General features: G+C 40.3%; 1 protein-coding gene across 3 annotated transcripts in view; it reads right to left on the bottom strand.

Moving 5' to 3' along the window:
• Positions 1–1,511: 1,511 nt before the first annotated feature.
• KCND2 (potassium voltage-gated channel subfamily D member 2) overlaps positions 1,512–27,128 on the bottom strand; it is a 283,874-nt gene continuing 258,257 nt past the window's right edge. For all 3 annotated transcript variants that reach the window (XM_063323253.1, XM_063323252.1, XM_063323254.1), the window contains exons 3-7: positions 22,277–22,439; positions 12,760–12,858; positions 11,067–11,162; positions 6,810–7,057; positions 1,512–4,821 (exon numbers count right to left, since the gene is read on the bottom strand). In XM_063323253.1, the coding sequence (XP_063179323.1) occupies positions 4,644–4,821; positions 6,810–7,057; positions 11,067–11,162; positions 12,760–12,858; positions 22,277–22,439 (784 nt within the window). In that variant the 3' untranslated portion in view covers positions 1,512–4,643. The remainder of the gene's footprint in view (positions 4,822–6,809; positions 7,058–11,066; positions 11,163–12,759; positions 12,859–22,276; positions 22,440–27,128) is intronic.

Raw genomic sequence — 27,128 nt, 5'->3', positions numbered from 1 at the left:
TTGGTGAAAGCAATATAAGGGAATATATAAATATAAGGGAAATTATAAAGAACGAATAGTAAAAAGAGAGGCTGTTGGTCACAGCGACTGTACGGTTAAATATGATGGAGACAGCGATTTTCAAATAGTTTTTGAAGTTTTTATCTCAAAAGCATTATGTTTAATTCATATGAATTGCTAGTATTGAAGTGAGATTGTATCTAAAACTTTAAAACCTGCGTATGATTGACGACATTTCTTTTAAAAAAAACTGAGATGTCCTAAATACCTCAGAATTTTTATGCATCTACTTGCGTTTCATTCAGCGCTCCCCCTCCTTCAATTTTTTTCTTGTACATAGGTACTGTGAAAATGGGTACCTTAAAAGTAGATAAATAGATACTGCAAATAGGTAAAAAACTAAGCTGTTCAGGTAATTAGGTGTATCTTGCAGTCTTCGTCAGTCTAAATATGTTGTTCACTCCCGACTGTTCTTTCAGCTGCACATTTACATACCCCGTCAGCTGATTGCTGTTCCAGAACACCTGAAAATCTTCAGATGGTTTCCGTAGTCAATGAGAAAATGAAGTCCTGGTGGGCCCCAGGTGCAGGACAGAGAGCATACGACCTCCTAAGCACCCTCCCTGCCCAAAACTTTACGATCCTGTGATTTCACCAATATATCCTCCTCCAGACCAGTTTCCTCGCTGAAAGCCACCCTCCTCCCTGGAGCTGCTGAGGTTGCACTGTGTTCTCAGCAGTCAGCGTGTTTCCACAGCGAGTATACCCCAAACCTTAAAATGGAAAGCGTACACTTCCAGTTTGTCTGCGGGAGCCGTTTTATGGGAGGACAGCCGTTCTCCTTAAAAATGCTCTGGGGTGGTTCACAGGCAGGTATGACTTTTACCTCTTGCTTCCCCCCCCGACACAGAGCAGTAAACTCCTGGCAGAGGCGGCCATCACGCACACCGGAGCTACGGGATACACAGCATCATCTGCGCTGTCGGTTGCCCTCCGTAAGTGACGCAGTGTGTTGTCACCTGCTGTTACACTACAGAAGGAGTTTGGTCTCATCCATGCACTAATATTTTATCGAGAGAATTTTGATAACCCATAGGCTGGGAGGTTCAGCAGAGCGGTCAGTGTCTGGACATACCGAAAACATAGAGGATATGCAAGTACAGATAGAGAGGTGGAGTTCGTATTGCTGGAAATAATTTAATGCCCCAATTTTCTCTGTTGCTGCAGGCCGGGGTGGGAAAGGTGGTGGCCACTCACCCAGGACGAGGGCAGCTCTGTGTTACGGTGTCATGGAATGGTTCGGGTTGGAAGGGACCTTAAAGATCATCTAGTTCCACCCCCCTGCCGTGGGCAGGGACACCTCCCACTAGACCAGGTTGAGTCGAGGTAGCTCTGCTATGGTTTAGATGGACTCATGGCTTGCCTGGAATTAGTGTTGGGGAGATTTGCTGCCCTGAAATTTAGTGTTCCTTCAATCTTACTAGGAAAAAATAAGTTATTGCAAAACCAGATTGACCCATTCAAGCATGCAGATGTTTTATTTAAATATTCCTCAAATGTCTATTTATTCAGCATAACGCATGTATTATGCTGCCTTCTGAAATACGATATATGACTGTCAAACAAAATTGCCAAAACAACAACCTCGGTTTCTTTGTATGATACACAGAAATAATTACATTTCATGTACAGTACAGATGCATTTTACACAGTCATCAACAGTCATTCACTACCAAAACAGCATTTAAATCACCTAAAACACCAAAAGAATGTGTATTTACCAAATTCAGAATAAATTAATGATTTTGCATGTGACATATGGAAATAGGAGACAGGACTGGAATTCTGCAAAATCATACTAAATTATTCCTTAAGCTGCATCTTAAAAATGAACGTACAAGTTGCTTCAGGGGTATAACTGTTATGTAGGTGTATTGCTGTAGTGCGTACTTTTTAGTCCATATGAAAAGGAGGAGAAGGAGATTTTAAAAGACACGTGACCTGATGGAGTCAGTGGGTTTCCCGGGTTGTACGTCGTCTGTCCCAAAGTGGGCTTAGTAACTGCCTTTTTGCACTGTTTGCCTGCTATAACTCGTCGAGAAGTACCGTGTGGCATAAAGAAGTTGTTGGTGCTGAAAATTCTAATACCAAGGCAGTTTTTATATCAACAACCGTTTGCCAAAAGGTGGGGGCCAAGCCTTTTTTTCACATGAGTAACCATGGGTAGAAATAGGATGCGAGCGAGAACTCTGGCTCCCTTCTGCCTCTCTTTTAAACCCCATTAAAACTTAATGTGACCCACCAGCTTCAGCAGATCTACTGCAGTTTTCCAACAGGGTGAAAGAGAGGAGAGCTACGTTGGGCCGTGGACCTCGGCAGAGTTCCTCAGAAGGAGCGCTCCTCTGGCTCAGAGGACAGCCTCTGCTTCTGCTCTCTGGTAAGGTTTGGAAGAGATGCGGAAGCTCAGTTTACGATGACTTCGTTATTCCGATTTGCAGAAAAAGTGGAAAGTTAATTGCAAATTAACCAAGCTTCCGAGTAATTAAATGATAAAAGGGTAATGCATGACATTATGTACTTCTTTTAGCTGCATTTTAATTCTAATATGGGATATTGTATTTTGGTGTATATACTGTAGCGTGATAGTCCATCGTCTACTCTTCAATCTCTGTTGACAGGTAGAGAGAAAGACCGGTATTTGTGTGCAGTAAAAAGTGTATCATCAGCACGTTTCAGTTTTTAGTGGGTATTTTCTCTTGATGTAAATTTTCAGGTCAGTAGAATGCTAGCAAATACTGTACTGAAACATACACTACTCAAACTATTAAATAACTGTGTTAATCATTTATTGTAATGGCATCTAATGCACTGAGCCTTTTGATTTATATGCGTATTTTATTTTGCAGACATGCAATTATTTCTGATCCAGTGTTTTTGATGTATATATGTATGTATTGATATGCACATATTCCATGTATACTTGATGTATATGATATATGGTATGTCATGTATATAGGAAGCATTATGATACATCTCCTAATGCACTGTCATGAAGAAAAATGACATGTTTTTGTCAGAAAGGTTTCTGGTAACATCAGTGTCTCTTAAAAGTAAAGCCAGAAAGCCTTAACTAGTAGAGCCTTCAGATTAGCTTTTAGGCCTGCCCGTGTGGGTAAATTCCAATTGAAATAAGTTACATTTTTATAGCTTTGGGACCCAATCCATTGTTCTGTCAGTGTTCTTAGGTAACTAAAAATCTTCACACAATTAAAATTCTCAAACAAATTTTAGGATGCAAGTTTACAGATAATTACAAAGAGAATTTAGCCATCTTTTTTGCTGAATATCTTGTGGTGTCTTCCAGCGTAGCCAATACTCTGGATGCTGCCGAATGTCAACGAGGAAGGTTTGGAGATAAGTGTTAGCTGATCCCCAAAACGCCTTTTTTTGGTAATTTTAATTCAAATAGGATTGATCCTGCAAGAGTACACTGGGACGAGAGGTTTGTTCTGAAAATACAGAAGTAGAGAAGATGCCTACGGAAGAAAGGACTGTGTTGATTCATCAGTAGCCTTGAAATCCCAAATGGTACAGTACTGTTGGAGTGGACGACAAACTGTCATAGAAAGAGAGGACAGTGGACAAAAAGAACAATGACTGAATAGCGCATTCGTGGTGCACGGTTTGGCTGTAAGATTATTTAAATGTTTGCCGTTAGAAGTTTATAGTGTAGATGAAGTTGTGTAAAATACCTTAAAAAAAAAAAAAAAAGGAAATCCTGATTCCTGATACAACAGGTGTACAATGACTTATTGCAGTTGTAACAGTACCTAGGAAGCAAGATAAAACAATAGTAAATATTGAACTAACTGAACACCTTTAGTTCACTAATGAGTGTTTGAATAAGAAATACTGCATTTTTCAAAGGGAAGTTATTTGTACAACTACCATGGAACATTAACAATCAGCTTGTTGTAAGTGCACGGAAATGCCCCTTTCTACAGTAATATTTTTATCATGCCTAATCTGAAAAACAACAAAAGTAAACTGAGATCACAGCTCCAAATAATTTCAGCATGCATTATGGTTGTAGTTCTTTCAGTCAGTACAAACATATTTCATATGAGCATTTTTTTTCTTTCGTTTTTTGATAGTTTCTCAACAAGGTTGTGGTTTATTAACAGGAAAAGAAAAAAAAAGACACGTTATCAAAATGTTTCTTGTTGTTTTGCATTCAGCAGGAACACAGGTTTGTTTCTATTTTTTTGTTTTGCGTTTTTGTTGGTTTTTTGGTTTTTTGTTTGTTTTTTTTTTTTCTAAAAAGAGCTCTCATGATAAGAAGAAGCATCAATGGGGACATTTCATTGTGCTCATATAGTAAGTCAGGATGGTCACAGAAGATTCCACCGCGCGTCGGTTCGGACAAGGGGTAAGAAACTCCTTTTGGTTCACACACGCTACGACACCGAAACCCACCGAGTGTTTTGTTTCCCCCGCACCTCTCGGTCGTCTGCGGCCGCTGGCGCACACGTCAAGGGGCGTTGTGTTTGTCAGCTCGCTCATCGCTCCTCGCCACTCCTTTCTCACTGCTTGAGCTCAGCTTGCAAGTGGTCTTTATGCTAATGTATAAATAATTCCTTATTTTATAAAGCAGATACTCTGACAATGTTTCCTCCCGAGTACTCTGGAGACTCTGGCCTATCATCTCCTTCGGGTGTGGTGACGGGAGGTGTCGGGATGCTAATTATTGCTGTAGTGACGTAAGGCTGCTCACAGTTTAGTTTAACACACTCTTCCACTTTGGCATTTAAGCTGGAACGGCTGGAGGAAGAAACAAAAAATACGTGAAGACGGAAAGTCCACCTTACCGCAAACCGCCCCTGTGCCCGATTCCTCTCCCCGAGCCGGCCGTCTCCATCCTGCCCCGAGAGGGCTCTGAGGTGCCAAGTGGCACCACCCTGCACCCCGGCAGCAGGTGGTCCATGGTCATGTCCGTGGACAGGTCCCCTTTCTCCCTGCCTTCCCACCCTTTCAGCGATCCTAAAAGTTTCCCAGCCCATCACCCAAGTGTTTCTGAGCAGGGGAAGCATTTGAGCTGCTCCCTGGGGAGAAAAATTCGCATAGACTTAGAGGAAACTAAGGGGTCATCCCAGTCTCCTACCAATTTCTCCATCCATGCTTCTTTATGTATCCTCAAGAGTAAGACACGGTGATATATGCACTACTAAAGGCTAACATGTTCACGGAGTCACTGCAGTAACTCAGCATCATAAGAAACTCATAAAACTCAGACCTTTTTGAGGTGAGACTGGCATTTTGTGCTTATGTTTTCAGCTTGTTTTTTAGCACAGAGCTGGTGCTTTGTGTTTTTACATACTCTGTGACTGGCAGTATGGTGCGGGTAAGTCCTCCAGCAGAGAAAGGATGGATCCAGGCAGAATATTTCCCGAAACGCTAAGACAGATTGGAGCTTTGTGCTGGCCAGGAGGTCTCATTGCACAACAGCTTCAAGCTGCTGGACTGTTCATGGAAGTGAAATCCAAACCAAATAACTGTACAAAGCAAGCTACTCAAAATGTACCTTAACAAGAAAATCTCTATAGCAACTAGTGCTGAAAACACTTATTTTTTAAATGGCGGCATGTTTGAGTTCAATAGAAAACACTTCTGAATCTCCTGAGACCTTTGCTGAGTTTTCGGACGGATATACCTGAAGGCCAAATGGTTTATTTGTGGGAATACAGAGATGTTCAGTACATTACAGACTCCTGAACTGTACTTTCCTCACTTTTGTAATAAATCCTCAAACTAAGAAACACATTTTTCTTATCTATTTCATATTTTTTTATTTAGAAGAGTCTTTCTTATGACTGTTACACTTAGGGCTCTGGGAATCAGTTTTATTTCTCTGCTCTGTGGAGATGTGAGGACATCTCATTTGTCCTGTGCTTCTGAACCACACCAGTAGAAACAGCAGGGACAGACCTTTCCCTCTCTTCCCACTTGCTTGTCATGTATATCTGAATTACACATTTTTCTATGCTAAATTTGTCTTGTTATGTGTTTGTCCATAACATAGGGCTGGAGCACCTCTGCTATGAGGACAGGTTGAGAGGGTTGGGATTGTTCAGCCTGGAGAAGAGAAGGCTCCGGGGAGACCTTATAGCAACCTGCCAGTACCTAAAGGGGGCCTACAGGAGGGATGGGGAGGGACTCTTTATCAGGGAGTGGAGTGATAGGATGAGCGGTAATAGTTTTAAACTGAAAGAGGGGAGATTTAGATTAGATATTAGGAAAAAATTCTTTAGTCTGAGTGTGGTGAGACACTGGCACAGGTTGCCCAGAGAAGCTGTGGATGCCCCATCCCTGGAAGTGTTCAAGGCCAGGCTGGATGGGGCTCTGAGCAGCCTGGTCTAGTGGGAGGTGTCCCTGCCCAGGGCAGGGGGGTGGGAACAGGATGAGCTTTAAGGTCCCTTCTAACCCAAACCATTCTATGATTCTATGATATAATATTTGGTGCTCTATTTAATTTGGGATTCCTGGATGCTATTTGCTGCAAATGGTACACAGTAGTTTGTGGGGAGGGCATGAGAAGGCAGAAATGGATATAGAGAAGGACTATTCTGTTGTCTTGCATTAATGTTGGAGCAAACTAAGTGCGGGGTGTTTCAGTACTAGTGTCCGTTCTGGGATGACTATTTGACTTCCATCTTCCGCCTCACAGCCTAGCTGCAGAGGCCGCGACACCTCTACCCTGCACCTCTTCCCCAGGGGCTTCAGCTTTGGGTGTGCTGCTGCCTCTGAAGTACCTGTTAGACAGAGGCGTCCTCTCCACACATCTGATCTGGATGGTGCTGAGCTCTTGCACGCTGCCTGGGCGGCTGCCAGTGACGGTGGTGTTTGGGATGCGGTAAGTCTTTTTATGTCTTCGTGAGCAGCAAGTGCTGGTAACGCCTTGTTGAGAGGAGAGGGAGGGGCTGTGGCTGGGGGGTCTGTTGACTGTGGAAACCTCCATACAGCTCTCTTCATAGACTTGCTCATCCACAAACTCGTGATTCTAGCCCGGAGGAATCCAAGAAAGGGACAAAGCACAGACACAGGAAGATAATTAAAGTGAACATATTAATCGTGATTGTTTGAAGGCTTAAATTGACACAAGTGAATAAACTGGGAAAGTCAGACAGCTTATTCTTGATTATGGTGTTTAGCCTTTATTAGCCTGGGCTGGATACCAATACAAATGTAAACGCTGGAACAAAACGCTCAGCGTTCTAAATAAGAAAAAGTTAATCCAAATTATTTTGTAAAATAGCACATGATTGTGATGTAGTTTGGATTATAAGTATCTGTATAATCTATGAAGTGCCACAGAATAGGGAATTATGTTTATTAATAAAAATGCAAGTGGTGCTTATATAAATGCTCTAGATGTCATTTGGAAATAAATAAGATTTATTGTATTGAACCATAATAAAATAAAAGCCATGATTATTTTCAAGATGAGTTTATAAAGATTCCTGTTGAATTGCATGTTAGAAATCAGCATCTGGAACAGTGTGTTTCGAGGCATCCATCTATGTAAAAGAAAAAGATTCAATTAAATAGAAGTTTTGATTAGAGGAGATGAGACAGTTATTTAAAACCATCCAAAAAGTTCCTAATTACCGTAGATGGATGTATTGAAAGCAGTTTAGAAGACTGAACATTTAGTTAAATGAAGTAGTCTTTATTACTGCTTGACCAATCCCAGCATAGGCAGTATTCTTACAGAGTTGTCATACAGCTGAATGCAAATTCAAGCAAATGGCTGGTTTATGTTGACTCAGTAGGTGATTAGGGAGCGTTTCACGCATAGCCGTGATTTCCACATTATCTTTTTGTGCGAAAGAGTGTGAAATTGTCATGTTGCTTGTGAGGGGGGAAGGAATTTTTACAGTCGTTTTAACGTAGCAGCCCAAACTAAGCAGGGATTAAGATATGTTCATGTACAGTTTGAGAAAACCGCCTTCTAAAAAAAAAATAACTTTCCAGTTACTGCTGGAATCGGTCTGCATGTCCTGAGAACGGTTTAGGGAGCGTTTTCTGGATTGTTTTATGCTCTACACAGTCTCTTTGACATAAAGTTTGTTAGCCTGCTGCGTCTTTGTGCATTAGAACGAGAAACACTATTTTTCTCCCTAAAGAACGACGCGCTAATTGGAAAGGTGCTGATGTTTTCCAGGAGAATTACAGTGCTAATATAAAATATGCGAGCAAAGTAGATAGAGTAACAACTGTAGCCAAGTGTTTGCAACACATGGCAATACCTTCATAGGCATACTATTTTTATTTACATTTCTTCTGTTCTTCCTCACTCAGACATAAGTTAGTGTGGAAATGAGTGGTGTTGAAGAATGGCAATTTCAACTGATACGGAAAGAAAGAACTTGCTTGAAAATTGACTTCTATAAGGTATATGCCAATCAAGACCTTGAATCTGATCACACAGTGGACATGAGATTCAAAGAGAAAAATTACCTAACGGCCATCTTTAGATTACGTTCAGTGGCTTGCGGTATGTTTGCCAAGAGCTCTGCTAGTTTTCCAATTAAAAGTAATTTTGTGCTTCCTAAAACTTTTATGGAGCAACCAACTCAATTCATTCAACGCAATTCAATTTGTAGGGTCCATTAAAGAGGGTTATTGAGTGAACTTTTAATGTAGACTGGAAACATTTTTAAATGATATAATGTCTCAAGTTAATATATTTGATTATACTTATTAATTAACTTCTTAAATCAGTTAAAAGTAGCCCATAAAATATAACTTTCAGTGCTATTATTTTCATTATTAATGTAGTTTTTACAGAATTCCATAACATTGCCCACACTGCATTTTTTAGGGTGGAAGAGATCTTATCCTATTGATTTTAAAGTGCTGGAAAAAAGAAAATACACCTTTGCTTAGTATCATCTGGACTGATGCTTATATCAAATGATATTTCAAAGGACGAGCTGAAGCTAAGAAGTCACCTCACTCTTGCTGTTATACCATGAACCACCAATTTGCCAGATTCCAGAAGCTGAGCACCCAAAATTTCAAGTTCCCACTAAAATTGTAGGAGTGCACAATCTGACCAGGCAGTTGCAGAATGCAGCTTGGAACCTCCGCATACATTTTTGTGTTCATGTGTCATACGAACATCAGTGCCAGTTGCAGGACCCAATAAACAAGAAAATAGAAAGTACATTCTATATGAATTTAGGAAACAGGATAATACTTGTTTTATAGACTTCTTTTTTTTTAAATCTCTGTTTAAAAAAAAGAAAAAAAGAATAGGCTTACATGGTCCATCCTTGTGATTAGAGGAAATGTGAAACTTTAGGACCCTAATCCAGCTTCCACCAAATGAATCAAAATTTTTTTCCATGATTTTTGTCAGAATTTGACAAGACCTGTGGCTGCTGCCAGGGTTTTTAAATATGTTTGTAATTTTCAACTGTGGAACTATTTTTAAGGCAGATTGGTATTATCAGGTTCTAGTAGAAAAGGTCTCAAAAACATTCCAAAAGGCCCCAGCATGAAGCTTGGCAAAGAAACGACATTATACTCTAAATAGGAAGCAAGACATTTTGTCCTACAGCACATTATATAAAATTTAATACTCCAAAAGTAAGAATGCAAAAGACATAAGCACCTGTAGGATGGCATATTACTAAGTGATGTAACAACTGAGCCATTCTATTTACAAAGAAATGCTGTCGAAAGGAGAATATAAAATTAGTTTAATTAAATTAAACATATACATACATCATATTTTAATTTAGCAATGTCTGTTGTGGGAAAACTTCTTCATCTTTTTTTTTTTTTTTGAGAAAGAGCAGAAAGACTTTCACATTGATCTCCATCAAATACAGCAGAAGCATTAGTGGGTCTTTTAATGAAAATCTAAAACTAGGCTATAAACATAAGAAATAGCATAAAGTTTCTCTATGTATACAAAACTTAAAGAGAAATCAAATAATTTTTACATACAACTGGAACTTATAAAACTAGATGTCAATTTTTAAATGGTATTTTAATGGATGTTGACCAATTTACCTACAATATAAGGTAAATTCCACATGACAATATAACCCCCGCAAAATTATAAAAATACAAGGAGATAATTTTCACATGCCCTATGTGAAGTTCCCAAATTTACAAAGATTAAATTCAATGCAACTAATAATTATGTTCTTAGTTTCCTTAGGAAAGGACGAAAGAGGAAACAATGTAAATTTAGGGATGATTAGGGTTATTGCTGTGATGTTATCTGTCCAGAAATATACTATTAGAAAACATGGCACTTCGCTATTACTGAATCATAACTCTGCTGTACTTTACTATCCTTTATGGCTGCATAATTATTCAGGTATTAACCAACGAAAAATACAGAGAGCACACAGTAAGTAGTGCTTTTGATTTATAGGGAGTTTCAAATCTAGATTTGGGCTGTTATGAATTACATCAGTGATTTCTACAGGGGTCTTATTGTCAAACTGAAGGCAAAAGACTGTGCAGCTTTGCACCTGCATCTGGATTAACTACTTTAAGTTTCAAAATAGGATGCTGGGGGATCCTCTTTTACAGTCACTTCAGTAAGAATCGCGTTCAAGTCTGAGGAAACGCTCCCCAGCTCTCCCCGTGCAAAAGCCCAACATTTGCTCAGGCAAAAACTTGCTTTGACTGCACTGAGAATTGAATGTGTATGGATTAAAAATTTTGTTTCATGAACTGGAACTGCAGAATAGTGCAAATGACAACATTAGGGAGTGTATGAAAACCATACCGAAGGTCACATATAGAGCTTGGCTATACTGATGTCATCTCACTGATGCCAGCATCTTTCACCCTAGATGAGGCTCTCATCCAGGACCTCTGTTATTAATATGCAGTGGGTATAATGCCTTAAAATAAGACAAAATGGCTTTTCTTCCCAGTTAACTGCTTTCATATAAAGGCTTATTAATTAGAAGAAATACTGAAAGCACTCAAAACCAGGCTGGTGTTGGAATTCACAGGAAAACACAGTTCTCTTTTCTTACCGTAGTTTTTTCCAGGCAGTGAAGCAGGTGGTGGTGCTGTGTTTCAAAGGAAGAGCCAGATTTGCTAACAAAGGCCTGTTCTTCTTCACTGGAGGACTGTTAATACAGAGAACCCCGTATTATTCTCATTTGTGAACAAGAGGGCTCTTATCCAAATATTTGATCAGAACTAATCTGGATTGTACACGGTAGCATAACTGCAATACTTCATCTGCACGGTATAACCCAAATAATTTAGGGACCTGAGTTCTCTTTTGCTTGTTTGGTTTTTTAATCAAAATATTTTTTTCCCTTCCCTTGCACCTCCTTTTAAATGTTTCCATCTTAGGTTTTTTTATGTATAGATGGAATAGTACAATTTATAAGTGCAATCAACATGTAAGCTTTGAATGTTGAATCAATGCATACTTAAAATTATCATAAATTGAATTGACAGTAAAATAGTTTTTTTCTTGGGAATGTGCCTCATTTGAAGGAAATTAAACATAGTTGTCCTCCTGGGATCATTTCATAGCACTAAAGAATTTGTGGTATTGCTGCTTACACAAAAATTTGTGTTGGTGATCCCGATCTGCTGAGTTTGGAAAGCATATAGCGGATGTTACTGACACAGAATGAAGAATTAAGTAGAAAGCATCCACTGTTTATTAATTGCTTTCATAATTATTCACTAGAAAGCAGAAGACTAAATAGGGGAGGAAGTGGGATAATAGGAAAGATTACAGTTCCACTTTGGGATATTTGAAATCTGCATGGCAATTAAGCTATTTGGTGTCGTCTTAGTTCAAAGGTTTGTGTTCTTTCAATCAGGAGAGGAAGCGAGGGCTCTGACTGCTCGCCTTTTGTGCGAGACCGGACGGACGGACAGACAGACAGCCCCTTCCTCCTCTTCTGGCTATAGGTTAAAGCATTCAGCTTCTTAACACGTATTGAACAGAAAGGGCATAGTGGAATGAAAGCCTTCCTGTATGCCTCAGGGAATTGCCCAAATGCCAGAAAATGGCAGGGATTAAAAAACACTGTGTATTCAGTCTTTCTCATCTGGCTGCAGCTCCCAGCAGCCAAGGGGCCGTCTCCGGCAGCGCGGTCGCTGTGGATCCTGCTCCCAGACGCTGCCCGTGGCTCCTGCTGCTGGTCCTGGCTTCCTCAGCAAGGGATACAGGGAGAATTTGCTTCAGGTAACATTAGATTTCAATGCGTTCGAAGTAATCACCAAGATTCTCCTTAGAGCAAAGCAGGTGCTTCCAGGGAACGCTTTTCACTTGGCAACACCCCTCCCTGCAAACGGTACCCCGCAGCTACCTCTTCCCCTCACTGATGGTGAACCCTGGTTTTGCCACCCGTTTCCTACCTGTCTAAAGCCAAACGAGATAAATCCAACCGACCTCCTAAGAGGCAAACACTGGACTTTGTTAATGAGGCCTGCTACAGGATCTAACTCTAAAAATGTGGGTTACATTTGAATCCAGCTATTTCTATCTGGCCATTTTCCCCATCTTTTAACACCCCGTCATCGACTCTCATGAGCTTCCTTTAACAAAAGTAGTTGTCCAATTTATCCTTCCTTAATCTACCTTTAAACATAGCATGGCCTAAAGACCCAAGTTGGCTTGCCCTGGTGATAAACAGAATCAGCAACTGCTGGGCTGTCATTAAGCTGTTTCTCTGGAGGTGGAGGGTATAAAAACATTACCTGCTGCAGCTGGTTGCTCAGTAAGCCATTTCGTTTGCTCTGCATGTAGGCATTAGCGCTCCCGCTCTTTGCTGCACGGATTCGAGCAAGTCTGGCTTTCTGTGTAAATAGACAAAAGGAAGAGCGTCACTTGTACTCACATCCATTATTCTGTTTATCTAAAACTGCTAATTGGAATCAGCTGCTTATGAATACCAATATCATAACCACTGAAAGTCTGCATTGCATCTGTCCTCCAGGTGGAGCAAATCGTAAGTGCCTTCCTATTTAAAATGCAAATGACAGAAGTTTTTATTTGTTTGCACGCATCAGCTAATAAGAACAATGATTCTGGAGAAGGGAGTAGACAGATCAGCATGCAAGTGCTTCCATTTTTTTTCATTGCTGCAACTCTGCCACTCCTTATGCTTTGTGGGTCAGGAACACGGGCCTCCATCTCAGCTGCTCCTGCAGTGAAAATCTCTTTAAAGGCGAAGAAATGGTTCAGAAAAACACAATATCGTAACCGCTGTGAGCTGTTTTCTCAGAGCCTTCTGCGTTTTCAGAGCAGCAGAATGTGATAGTATGTTTTATGCTGTCTCCCAGCTAGGTTCCTGAATGCTTGCCAGGCCTTTTAAAAGCCTTTTTACCTCTTCATGTCTATTGGTATAATCAGACTTGATACTTGCCATCATAGGTCATAATCCATCCATAATCCCATTTTTCAGAGACTGCAGGCGTCAAATTGCTGGGAGAGATTTAAGATTTCTCAGGTGAGCTTCATTGCTTGTGAAAGTGACTTTCATTCCAGAGTAGAAGGTGGTTCATGAATGAAGGACACTTTGCATCCACTGACTTTTGTACAACAGTTAAAAGCCAACACTGGGGGAAAGCATGAAGAAAAGACCCTCTCAACAACTAATATGGAAAACAGAAGCTTTTACGGGATTTCTAGGATGGCATTCTGGTTCTGTGATTTTTGTGGCTGGTTACACATGTAAGAAGGGAGTCTGGGTTTATCTTCATGCATTGGTTTCTGATCCTGAAAGCCAAATGTTGAGCAGCATCTGGAGCTGAATTGCTGCTGAAGCACAGAAGGAGACACTGTGAAGAACTTAAAAAAAACGACTTTGATATATTAATAGGGATTTTCATATCTGCTAATTTCTCAGTGGATATTTTCAGAAATAGAGGGAGCACTTCCCCCCTTCCCCCCAATTTCTGTGGCATTAAATGTCAGCATGAAACGATCGAAAATCCCTGAACGCTTATAGCGGGAGGCGTCCTGGTCACTGCAGCCACCAGTTCTCTCTGGCATGATTAATAATTAACTGCCTATGAGGAATGACTCAACACCACGCTTCTTTGCACTCACAGCCTCAAACTCGCAGATCTTCTCAACAGTGAGCCAAGAAATTCATGACAGCTAACAGCAAACATGGCTAGAATCTGGGTTGTGTTATATGTCCTGTATTTATTATCTTTTAATTGTTCGGAAAGAAAATAAGATAATGCTGTGCGTGTGTGCATCACCGAGTCAAAAAGCCCGCATGAGAGGCTGTTGTGTGATTTTGCGTGATATTGGCCGTTTTAGAATAACACGTTGCTTTGTCACCTTCCTTGGTATGCACAGCTTTCCAGCTATGCAGTTAACACACCTTATTCTAGTGGTTAGGAGCGAAGTGCCTGGATCACTGGCACAGCGCTTCTGCACGGGTGAATTCCTACCATCCCCTTCCTCCTGTTAGCACTGAAAGGACACCTGCAGCCCCAGGCTCCATCACCCTGAGTCCCCAAGGGCTGCACTGTGGGTAAATGTCCAGACAGGTCTCTCTCAGCACGGCTGACCGGCCACAGGCAGCCTGGCATGCTGCAGTGAGCCACCTGGGAGGGCTACGTGCCAGGCTGACCTGTGGTCCCCAGGAGCCCACCAGTGGGGGAAACCCTTAACAGCTTCGACCCTCCAGGCTCATCCAGGCACACCCAAGGACGATGATGTGCCGTAACAATGGTTAGGGCTGAGTCCTCACGGATGGCAATTAAAAAATACCCTTGGGCAGGTAGAAAATAGGTTATTTTCAAGGTGGAGCTCTTCAGACGCAACACCAGCACGACTGGCTGAAGGCTGGGAGAAGAGCATCGCAGAACAGTCATGGGCTGGGACATGTGCACTGGGTTATGTTCATAAATATATTAAAGGTCTCTCTTAGCACTACTGTTTAGCCTTAGGAGCTCGAGACACTTTAGAGATGCTTTTGCAGAGTGCAACGTGGAGTCCCATAAATAAGTGATTTCAGTCACCAATTTTGTAGCTGTGGTACTTTTCAGCGTGCTCTTTATACAGGGAAATTAATTAGGTTTAATGAACAAACATTTTACATACATTAGTTATGCTTTTTCTTTTAGCAGGCATATTCATTTTCTCTTTCAGTGATTGAAATAATAATTATGGTGCAGCACCATTTAATAAGGAAATATAAAAAATATAGCAGTTCATCAGACTGTCCCAATATATCAATGTGCTACAACACGTATAATATGTGCTTTCCATGTGAAGATTTCAAAGTGCTTTGCAAATATGAATTTATTGCATCTTAGAAAGCTTTTGTAAGGTGGAAAGTAATAGCTTACATCTTTCTAGCCGAGACTCATTCAGATGGCCTGAATTTACATCATTTACCAAAGAGAAGACAATACATCTATTACCGACACAGGAACCAGATATTGTTTATACTTCAGCTTATAGAAAATACTTCTAAAACTGGAGGTGTTTACAAATCCATTAAAATGATTTCTTTCAGTGCTCCTGCCTGATTTATATCAGAGCCTGTAGCATGAGTAGTCTAGTGCCTCCTCACATTTCCTATCAAGGAATCATTAAAAGCTCATGTCAGCCACAGGATTTTAAGGGCTGTACACTGGGGATTGAATTCCCCATGAAGGACACCAAAATGATGCGATGACATCAGGAAAACTGTGATTACAGAAGAACTGTTTTTTCCTTTAGTCTGTGAACAGCATTTTCTGCCATGTACAACAGAAAGGCAGTGATAACTGCCCCTTTCAATCACTGCAAAGTCCTTCCTAACTTTCCCCTTTCATGGAATATCTAGCAAAAAAAAAAAGAAAGGATTAAGTTCTGAAGCAGATTATCTTCTTTGCTGTGAGGTTTTTCCCTGCTGGCCACTGAATGCAAAACTTTGATTTTGGTAATTTTGACGTTGTCTAGGACAAAACCAATGTAGCTGAAATACAGTTCTTTAAATTATTCTGATGAAATTCCATCATAATCAACTCATCTGAAACTTCCTAAAGAAACTGACGATCAGCTCTAATTCTTACTGCATCCCTTTTATTTGCACTGAACTTCTCTTTTGAATGCATCACTTTTTAATTCTAGCTTCAAATTTTAAAACTTAGAAGAGGAATTCACTGTTATTCAATAACAGCTGGCTCTGTCAGTTTTAGAAATATAAACATTTATTTTCACAAGGTTTTAAATGCTGCTAAATGTAGCACCGTGGGGTATTTACAACAGCCAGCTTTTAACATTCAAGATGCCCTCAGCTGTCCAGCTGTGTTAAGAGAGAGATTTTATCAGGAACACTTTAGGGCAGGGCTTACTGTGATACTGGGAATCATTTTTGGCAAGAGTCTTTCTTCAATTTGCTAAGAAAGAAGCCTAGGTAGCCTAGGTAATTTAATACTTAGATAGCTCCTACTGTCTTTCTTCTGCTGCTCTCCAGACCATGTAACTATCTTACTACCAAAACTCAAAAATTACTAATTACTTTCCTTATATTTATTATTTTGTAATGATCTTGCACAGTTATAATACAAGAATTCCTTCACAGTCATTCTGCGTGTACTGGTTTTGGCTGGGACAGAGTTAAATTTCTTCATAGTAGCTGTTATGGGGCTATGTTTTGGGTTTGTGATAAAAACAGTGTTGATAAGGCGGGGATGTTTTAGTTACTGCTGAGCAGTGCTTACACAGAGTCGAGGTCTTTCATGCTCCTCAGACTCTCCCAGCATCAAGCAGGCTGGGGGTACAGAAGAAGTTGGGAGGGGACACAGCTGGGACAGCTGATCCCAGCCGACCAGAGGGATATCCCAGACCATATGACATTGTGCCCAGCAATAAACCTGGGGGATGGTGGATGTTGGTGGGGGCTGCTGCTGCTCAGGGACTGGCTGCACATCAGTCGGTCAGTGGTGAGCGATTGTTTTCTTTTGCATCACTTGTTTTTCTTGGTTTTGATTCCCTGCTCCTCTTTGTTGTGTCCAGTCCTGTTCCCTGCCCACCATCCACCTTCCCCTCTTTAAAAAAAAATAATAAACTGTCTTTATCTCAACCCACGAGGCTTTGCACTTTTACCCCTCTGATTCTCTCCCCCACCCTACTGCAGGAGAGTGAGCAAGCGGCTGGGTGGTGCTTAGATGCCTACTGGGGTTAAACCATGACACTGTGGCTCCTAGAGGAATGGCCAACTTCATCCAAAAATCATTCACATTGTTGTTTATATCATTTTTTTTGTTTGGCCTTTCATAAATCCATCCTTTATGTTTCCTTTCAAGTGAAAAATCAAGCCCACATTTCATGCTCTGATTTTCTAATTTTCAGTAATTGCAAATAATTGACTTCAGATTAGCTGACAATAATTTATAGTATGTCAGCATGCAGCAGAGAAGAAAAGGCTGCTTACTTTGTACGTTAATGGATATGTAATTAAATAAGGTTCATATATTTGTTGTCGTGCCTTGCTTTCACAATCTACTCAAATTATTTTTCAGTAAACACAAGTTTTATGTGCTTTTGTGCTAAATTCAAAAATCTTGGGTAAATTATTCTGCTAGTTATGCTTCTGCAACCCCACTGAGCCTATCTTGTTTAAGGAAGTCATAATGGCTAGGAGGGTTCCCTACTGCAAATGCTCAGCTCTAGGCTGCCAGGTGCTGTGAAACAGTTGGTGCAATTTATCCTAGAGCTATTTAGATTTATCTAGTAACTAATTATTCATAACTTGACAGATAAATATATCATGTACAATCAATAAATCATAAAGCCAAGCTAATCTTCAGGATATATTTTGCTATGTAAAGGTAGAAGACCATACTCACATGAAAGATTCAGGTTGAATTTTATGTGTTAAGTCAGATTTTGGAGCTAATAGTTTGGGCGTTCTGTTGAGGCACCATGCAAAGTCACTCTTGGGAGAACACAACTAAAATTAAGGCTCCTCCAGTTATCAAGTAATGGGCAGGTGGAGCCGCACTTAGGACTTGCTGGCTAAGAGGATACAAGGCTCTTTCCTTCAAAAGATGCAGAAAACCAGATGTATGGAAAACAGGGAAGGCATCTAGCAAGGAATGCTTTGTTCAGGGTGAGGAGGGCATTGTTGTCATAAGAGTTGCTGAAGTACTTCGGGATGGAGTAGACACCTGTTCTAACAGGGTAGCTGTGCCTCCCTCTTTGCTGGCCCTCTGCTGGTAGTCATCCCAGTGAATCTGGCACCGTGAGATCTAGCCACACCTTAACCTTTGATACCTATCAAATATGAAATAGGAAATTGTATCCAAGCATACCTAAACCTTTATTTTTTCTTTCCTTTCCTCTTCTTTCCTTTCCTTTTTCCTTTCCCCTCCTTTCCTTTCCTTTATACATGGACCAGTCACAACACATCTGTCATGACTTTGACACCTGAAGGCACTTGACGGGCAACGAAAATAACTTGGCTTCTTGAAGTTGTCTCTAGCTGAGAAAAGCTCCACAAATAGGATTCTTCAAAACTGTCTCAGTTATGATAAATCTGCTTGAGGAAAAGGCATAGGAAGACTACAGGGCATAATTAGTTCTGCTCTGAATTCCAATATCTATTTTGGATTATTTATTTAATTATTGTCAGGATAGGTCAAATCCTTATTTTCCAATAGAATAAAATGTTTATTTTACTTTGTTGCTTATTTTAATCTATTTTTTTTTGTTTATATTGAAGTCTATCTTAAAAAAATGTATTTCCATGGTTGGAAGCAGAAGCTTCCAAATAAGATGATATATAAATAAATTTCTCTCTTCTGTCTTCTGAACATTAATGTGCAGCATCTTTTTTCCAAAAAAAGAAAAAAATGGGATTGTCTCATCTTGAATGGCTGTGCAGAACTCAGTAAATTCATATACTGAGGCTCTTGAACAAACCTAATATAAGTGACAAAACTTTTCTGCTGAAAATTGCCAGTGCTCCTGGGACTAGATTTCAGCTCTTCACTGGAGAACTTTCTCTTGAGTTTTCTTATAGCCCAAACATTTTGCCATTTCTGAAGACTACCTTGATTGAACTTCTGTATGAGATATTGATAAAGGAAGTTGCACAATTCAAATATACAACACTCTCAATCAGATAGAAGCTGTTGTAGCCAGCAGGAGGTACCATCACCTGTAGGGGTTCATGCTGTGCTCCATGAAACAGCATCTTCTTTCAAGCTTATGTTCTTCAGCCTTAGAGAATAGAAATAATATTGGTGCCTAGAGAAACATTCGTTTTAGAAAACTGTGTAAAGCTTCTATTGTATGGAATGAAGAAGGAATTTCAAACTTCAATAATGTGACCTTCTTGCTTGAATATTCTTATACAATGCAGTAGAAACCTCCTGTGAAATGCAAGGCTATACTTCACAGTTAAATATTGCTAAATATGGACTATACAGTACCTAAGAAGTGCTTTGTGTTGATTTTTTTTCAGTTCATCAAAGCAATACTCAGTTCAACATCTCAGTCATTTTAGATAGATTGACAGAGATTAGCTTTGCAATAGGAGATATCAATGAAACACACATCCAGTGCTAAGTTAATCAGACCTCAAAGCCATTTTCTCCAAAGCAAGAAGGGCATAAACATGGTCAGAAGAAATCTTTCATCCTTACTGTTGGCATTGTTCTGGGGAGCAGAGGAAAAATGCTTGGCAGGATTGCCATTCATCATTTCATATTCCTGTTCGAAACATATAATGAGCTCACTGTTTTCCGAGGAGAAACAGTCAGTTATTCACTCAAGAAGTTTCTATTCAGGAAGAGATTATGGGGAATATCAGCCAGTCTGCCAATCTAATTTTTGCAAGGTATTTTCTAGTGTCTATCTTTTTTTCACTGGCAAGTGTAAAGCAGGCATAGAAAATTTTGTTTCATGACATGCAGCAGGAGACAGTTTCTAACTGAAGTAAGGTGGTTGGGTCTGCAGTTATTATGAAAGCTCAGAACAGGCACACTGATTGCTGGGATCAAGCAGATCTGTTATCTGTGACTGGCGCAACGCTCGGAGGCACAGTAATGAAGCTCTGTGTTCTGGCTGATATATGCTGTTCTTTCTGCGTCTGCTGCCATTACGCAAACAGAAGTGGGAAAGTTCTCGAAAAAAGCAACGTAGTGCAGAAGTGACGCGTTCCTCTGCATGTTCCAGCTGTGGGAGTGGGGAATGCACAGCTGGAACCAGCACATTGGACAAAACAGCATGCAGAAGGGTGGGTGGAATTAGTAGGGTAGGTAAGGTATAGTATTTGGATCCCTGAAGCAGCATATATTTGAAATACGGTTTCTAGAAAGGTGTGACACTTCTGTGATATGCCCGATTTCCTTTATGGCCATTTTACCCATGTGAAAGCGTTCTTCCAAGATGTGGCCATAAAAGGGTACAATATCTTAGCATGGGCCTATGACTGACTTCCTTGGCCATGTGCCTCTGTTTCTCCTGGTTTTAAGACCATTCTGAGAATAGTATCACTGTGTACATTTACTTCATTTCCACAAAGAGATCAGCCAAAACGGTGACCTTTCTGGTCAAAGGCCTGAAAGAAATACACAAACATTTTATATCTCTAAACCTGGTGCTGTTGTCTATATCAAGCAGACGCAGCCTGGGACAGCCTGGTCTATCTATGTAGTCCCCAGCCATGGCCTGCCTGCATGCCTCTGCGAGCAGTGATCCTGCTCTCCCTGTACCACTGGAGACTTAGGACTTCTGAAGAGAGGCCATAGGACTACAAAAAGTCCAAGTGGTGACAACCTCAGCCTTGGCAAAGTCCATGTTGCATCCAGAGGCTTCTGACTGCCACCAGCAGAAGGTAATTGTCATGGTTTCAGTTGGGATGGAGTTAATTATTTTTTTTTGGTAGCAGCTGGTGTCATGCTCTGTTTTGGATTAGGGATGAGAATAGTGTGATAGCGCACTGATATATTGGTTGTTGCTGAGCAGTCAAGGCCTTTTCTGCTCCTCACACCGTCCTGCCAGCCAGTAGCCTGGGGGTGCACAAGAAGCTGTGAGGGGACACAGCCAGGACAGCTGACCCCACTGTCCAAAGAGATATTCCATGCCATAGGACATCACACTCAGTATATAAAGCTGAAGGAAGAAGAAGGAAGTGGTAGACTTTTGGAGTTATGGCATTTCGTCTTCCCAAGTAACCGTTACGCTTGATGGAGCCCTGCTTTCCTGGAGATGGCTGAACACCTGCCTGCCGATGGGAAGTGGTGAATGAATTCCTTGTTTTGCTTTGCTTGCATGCGTGGCTTTTGCTTTACCTATTAAGCTGTCTTTATCTCAACCCATGAGTTTTTTCTCACTTTTACTCTTCTGATTCTCTCCCCCATTCAAACTGGGGGGACTGTGGGAGCAGCTGCATGGTTCTAGCTGCCAGCTGGGGTTAAACCACGACAGTAATGCATCTTGACTCTCTTATTGGGGCTTCAGGTGCCAACGGAGGCTATCTGAGCTGCTTAGCATTATAAGGTTGGGTGAAGTGGATCAGGACTAGTATTTTGGCAGTGATGTGGAAATGAAGGTGACTACCCAGGCTTGGCTGTATCTCTGCTGGCAAATAGTTCTTCCTGGTTGCTGACCTTGCCATACAGGTCAGGGAGGGAAACAGTCTTGTTGTAGAGATGGCTGATATTTTAGTAAGAGATTCAGCAAATCAAGGAAGCTGGAAAAAACGACTTTTGCTTTCAGCATTTCCTGATTAAGCTCTTTTTCTGAAGCCTTTTAAGCAAACTAGAGCTGAGAAGACAAGTTCCCCAATAATCAGATTCCCCAGAGACTGAACCTGGGAATTAAACACATGGATTAGTGAAGCAGGCTGTTAGGACAGACATTAGAAATCATTATTAGTTGGGTTTTTTGGTTGGTTGTTTTGTTTTTCTCAGAAGACTCTGGTGGAAAGAAAGTCTGCCTGAAAAACACAGAAAAATCTTCAGTGGGTGGGACTGCAGCTATTGCCTGAAAATACTAGATCTAGCCTAACTAGTAGGATGAATTACCACAATAATAGATCTGTAAATTTTGACAGAAAAGATAAATGAACAGTTTTTGGTGTTTTTTTTTTTGTTCCCCTCCCCCCCCACATTATTTGTACCTAGGACATGGGCTAGGCATGTAGTACATATATGTAGTAGTCCCTTTGCTAAGAAATATGTTTAGGGCACACACCATATGTAAAGTCACATTTTGTATATTGCTCAACAACAACAGGGGGAAAAATTAGGAGCTCACCTTTTGTGCCCTGCGCTTGTCTGCTCGTTGATTCTGGTGGTAGATACGGCTGAAGTTGGAGACAATTACAGGAACCGGCAGAGCGATGACCAAGACCCCACTCAGGGAGCATATTGAACCAAAAATCTTACCAGCTATTGTCTTCGGCACCATGTCACCATACCTGGGTTAAAGAAAACAAAAGGCTTAGTGAAGACAAAATCTCTTTTAAGTATTGAATTTCAAGATTAATTAATTGCAGAATAGATTATACTTCTCTTGCAAACCATACTCGCTGCATATAAATAATAATTTATACACATATGCCTACACATACAGCATGCCCATAGTTGTGCACACATAATTTTAATTTGAGGCTAATGTTGGTTATTCTGTCCATCAAACTGTGGGCATCTGTGTTTTGCCTGCTGTAGTCTTCCCAGGCTGCCTCTATTGCAATGAAGAGAGAGTGACCTTGCTAAGGTAAAAAAAAAAAATATTGTTGAAGTTAAGTCCTTATCCTGCTTGTTGGAAGAGCTCATCACTTTCCATCAGCAAGATCCTAGGGAGAACACTTGGTAAGTTAGATGCCAAGCTGAATAATCTGCTATCCCACTTAAGTTGATAAAGTACTTTAATTTAGGAAGGTAGCACATTTTTGGAACAGGTTGCCCAGGAGATTGTGGACTTTCTGTCCTTGGAGATTTTCAACAGTTGGCTAGACAAAAGCATGACTGACCTAATCTATTGTTGTTGATAGGCCTTCTTGGAGTGGGAGGCTGGACCCGCTGACCTCCAGAGGTCCCTTCTATGGTTTAGATGAAAGCAAACCCCAAAAACTCAAGACACAGGAAAGCAACAAAACAAATTCTAACTGCGAATTCTGTCAGTGCTCAAAATTACTAAGGCTACCACCTTTCTTTATGATGCTGGATGTTGCTTTGTCCAGCAAGTAAGAACATAGTGCTACTGCAACATGTAAAGGCGTTCCAGTGACAGCTTATCAAGAGATATCAGCCCTTTGCACTCTGTAGGTTGCCATATTCTATAGGACAAGTACAGAATTACATACTACAGAGTTTAATAAAGAGATAAATTACTTTCAAGTACCATTCTGTTTTTAACTTTACTGGATTTTTAGTTGTTATTAATAAACATTGATCGTAGCATGTGAGTTTAGTACGCTTGTGAGCAGAGAGAAAACACATTTCCTATTGCAAAGAATTTATAAACTGTTAACACAAGAAAAGGTAAGAAATAAAACTGCAAGAGGGGCAGGGTTTGGAAAACGCTGTCTGCAAAACAAAATATGTCTGTTCATCAGGAGTTGGAAAAATAATAGAGAAGATGGAGGAAAGTCTTCAAGCCACATTGTCCAAATTGTGAACCTAATCATGAGAAGGAGCGGGTGAGGGGGTGAGGATATCAGATGATGGACAATATATATGGAGTTGCAGAACACCTTCTAGCAATGAGTGCTCCACATATGTCAAAAGGAGATTATGTATCAACTTGGTGAAGATGAATGGTTTGCATTTTGTAAGATGAGGAAGGTGTTTAACATAAATATTCAAATAAATTGTCATGCAGGCAGATATAATATAGATGACCAAGTCTTAGACTATTGGCAAAGATTATGTTGTGTAAAATAAATTTTTAGTTGCTGTACAAACCATGCCCAAGTGTAGAATATTCACAGGAAAAAATGCATTATTTCTATCAATAACACCCCCCCCCCCCGCTCATAATTTGAATGCTTTTAGTTTCTGATTTTGTGACATGCAGGACTGAATAAAAAGACATAATGTAACAGAATACAACTTTTAAATCATTAATATAGCTGATCTTAATGACAAGATGTATAAAACTGGAAAAATACTAGAAAGAGCGTTCACATCAACATTTGCACCTCACAACATAGGCATTTTTGATGCTTATCTTCCTAAAGCCAGAGCTGACTATCAGCTGTCAGGAATGATGCATGCCCAGCTCTTCTTTCTTTTGGGCAGGGAAGGGGATAAATGACCTTCCAAGGTCCTTTTGACAAACAGGATCCCCAACACCTAACTAACACCAGCTTTATTTTCAGCTGGAGCAGTGAGGTGAGCAGCGGGTATGGGGCCAGGGCGGCGAGCTTAGGGGACAAGTCCTAGGATCATATCCCGGATAAATATTGCTAGTTTACCGTTATTTTTTGCCGTTTTACTTCATCCTTTTAGATATGATCCAAGTATTATCTTAAATTGAATCAAAGTGTATCAACAGAAGGCTGTTCAAAAGGCAACACACACCTGGCACAACCAGGTCTTGGAATGCAAAATTTACACATGCCCAGCACCACTAGTTAAGATCTCTTTAACTAGAAACCTATATTTAGATGCCCGTCACTTGAAATGCTAAATTGCTGAACCTTCATAAGCTCACGTTGTTACTGACGGCTGCTGTGGACAGAAGGCATTTCTGGCTCTAATTAATTTGGTTTGAAGTTGCTCAGGGATACAGTTCATCCTGTAGATAATGTGACACTATAATTATGTGAATCAAGTGCGGACTGATGCTTTAGGAGTGGTGACAGGAACTATTAGCTGATCCATCCCTAACATTTCAGTATTTATGTGTGGACCTAGCTACTGACATAAGGAGGTGCCTTTTCACAGTGTTTCAGTGTTACAGAGTGAAATAAAAAAATTAGGATTGTTTGATACATGAAGGTATTTTGCAAGGTTTTTCTTACTTTCTGGACAAAATGACAGGTAGATGGATATACTGCTTATTGTTAAATAGCTTGCTTTTGATTATTTTTCTATTTCAGCTTGGATAAGTTGTAGTATGCTGACATTTTCCAAATGTAATGTTGTTTGTCCGTTGTTTAGTGCTAGTAATATCTTTCACATCATTAATAATTCTTACATAATTAGTTTTTCTCCTGTTGATAAACACTGTGTCAGAGATGTTTAAATAAAGTTATGGTCAGAAAAAATTACTTCCAAGAAATGAGCCTTCCTGCACAGAGTGAGAGAAATATATTTGCTCACTTTTGTGACAAAAGAGAGTTTTTACTACATTTGCCCTGGTTAGCCTTGCTCTCCTTTGGGACAGTGACACAGATTTTAGTCTAGTGCAGGCATGACCAGAACTGTTAATGAAGTTCCTCCTGCTGGATTAAATGTTACCTTTAATTATACCTCATATATCACTGAATATCACCAATGGAAGCGGATGACGTAAAATGAAGTGAAAATTTCTTCCTTTTACCCCACCTGCGATTGCTCTATCCGTTGGAAAGTCTAAACTGTGGTAGCCTCGTGGTGTTTGTATTTCAAAGTGGAAAAATTATACTTGATCTCTAAAACAAATTCTAAATTCTGCAGAAAATCTGATCCCTTCAGTCATGGAGACACAACAAATATGGAATCTTATTAAGCAATTTTCACAGAGTCACTTTTCAAAAGGGAACTATTTCAAGGTTTTATCTAGCGCTACCCTGCTTGCCACACTGCTCCTCAGGATGTAACTCCAAACATATTCTCCTTCACATGCCTCTTTCCTAGTTGCAGTCTTTTCATAGCTTTGTATATAGCCTGTTCCTGTTATTGTGGCCAAAGTTCAAGGCAGTCTTTGGGTATTTATGATTTGTACCGACAATCTAATTTTGTAACGTCGAAAGTGTCATCCCAATATTGTATGCTCTGGATGAGTGAAGAAAAAGAGATGTCGTACTGATCCCTGTTATCAGTCAGGTGCATTCTACTTCATTAGCCAAAAAGGGAAGGGAAAAGGCTATGACAAACTAGATGTGTCAATCAAGTTTTATCAAATCACAAGTCAGAAACTACATGATCAAACTAATGCCTAGGTTTCACTAGACGTAGTCCAGTCAGGTCAGGTGTGTGCTGTTGCTTGCGGTCTGTGGGTATCTGTTCGCTAAGTGACATCGTACAGGGATGGATGGATTTGAAGGCACCTGCGTTTGTCTCAGTGGTTTGTATTCAACAGGTGAGAGACCACTTTTGCATATTTGACTCCTCACTGCAAGGGAAGCCAGCAGGCCAGTGGATTCCTTTATTTTGCAAATACTGCATCTCTCAGAGTACTGATCTGAGTAACATGGGCATGATCTCTTACAGCTTTGCATGGCAGATCTGGGGGCATGAAATGCACCTTGAAACACGCACAAAAAGCTGAGCTATAGCAGGAACTTGGGAAACGTGATTGCGTTTGTGTTTACAAATGTCCAGTCTGTAACCTAAGCACTGCCACGTCAGAGCTTACCTGTGGACATCCACCTGCCAAAGCAACACTGCTTTTATAACTGATGAGTGGAATATACCTGATGTTCCATACCCATAATTCAAGAAATCTCAGACAACAGAGGTTGTATTTGTGGCATCACCAGCTATTTGTCTTATTCCTGAATCTAATAAAGACTGTTTTTTGATGTTTCTAAGATGGAATATTTCATAAGTCAAAGGTCTGAATTATAATTAAAACGAGTCATATTTTTTGGCCATTTTTCCTTGATGTGAGCAGAGAAGGTCTTTAATAATCTTAACAAATGAGAGGGACGATGCTGCTTATTTAATTTCTGATTGTTTGTTGGAACACAGTAGTAATTTTTTTCAGGTGAAAAATAAATTTATTTTGGAGGATAAGATAAGTAATCACAGAAATTGTAATTTAGCAATATTTTTCTGTGTGTTTGACACATTAGAAATGAATATTTGGAATAGCTTACTTCAAACAGAAACACGACCGCCCTCCAGATAACCTTTACAGCACAACTCTGAGACTATAGGAAATACAGAATAGGAATAAATCCAGGATGTGCATTTTTACAAAGATCAAACAGTTTAGGCTGATAACTGGCAGAAAT

The sequence above is a fragment of the Chroicocephalus ridibundus genome, chromosome 1 (genome assembly GCF_963924245.1).
Source record: "Chroicocephalus ridibundus chromosome 1, bChrRid1.1, whole genome shotgun sequence".
NCBI classification, from domain to species: domain Eukaryota; kingdom Metazoa; phylum Chordata; class Aves; order Charadriiformes; family Laridae; genus Chroicocephalus; species Chroicocephalus ridibundus.
The sequence above is the reverse complement of the archived record's forward strand: the minus strand, read 5'-3'. Positions and strand labels throughout refer to the sequence as shown.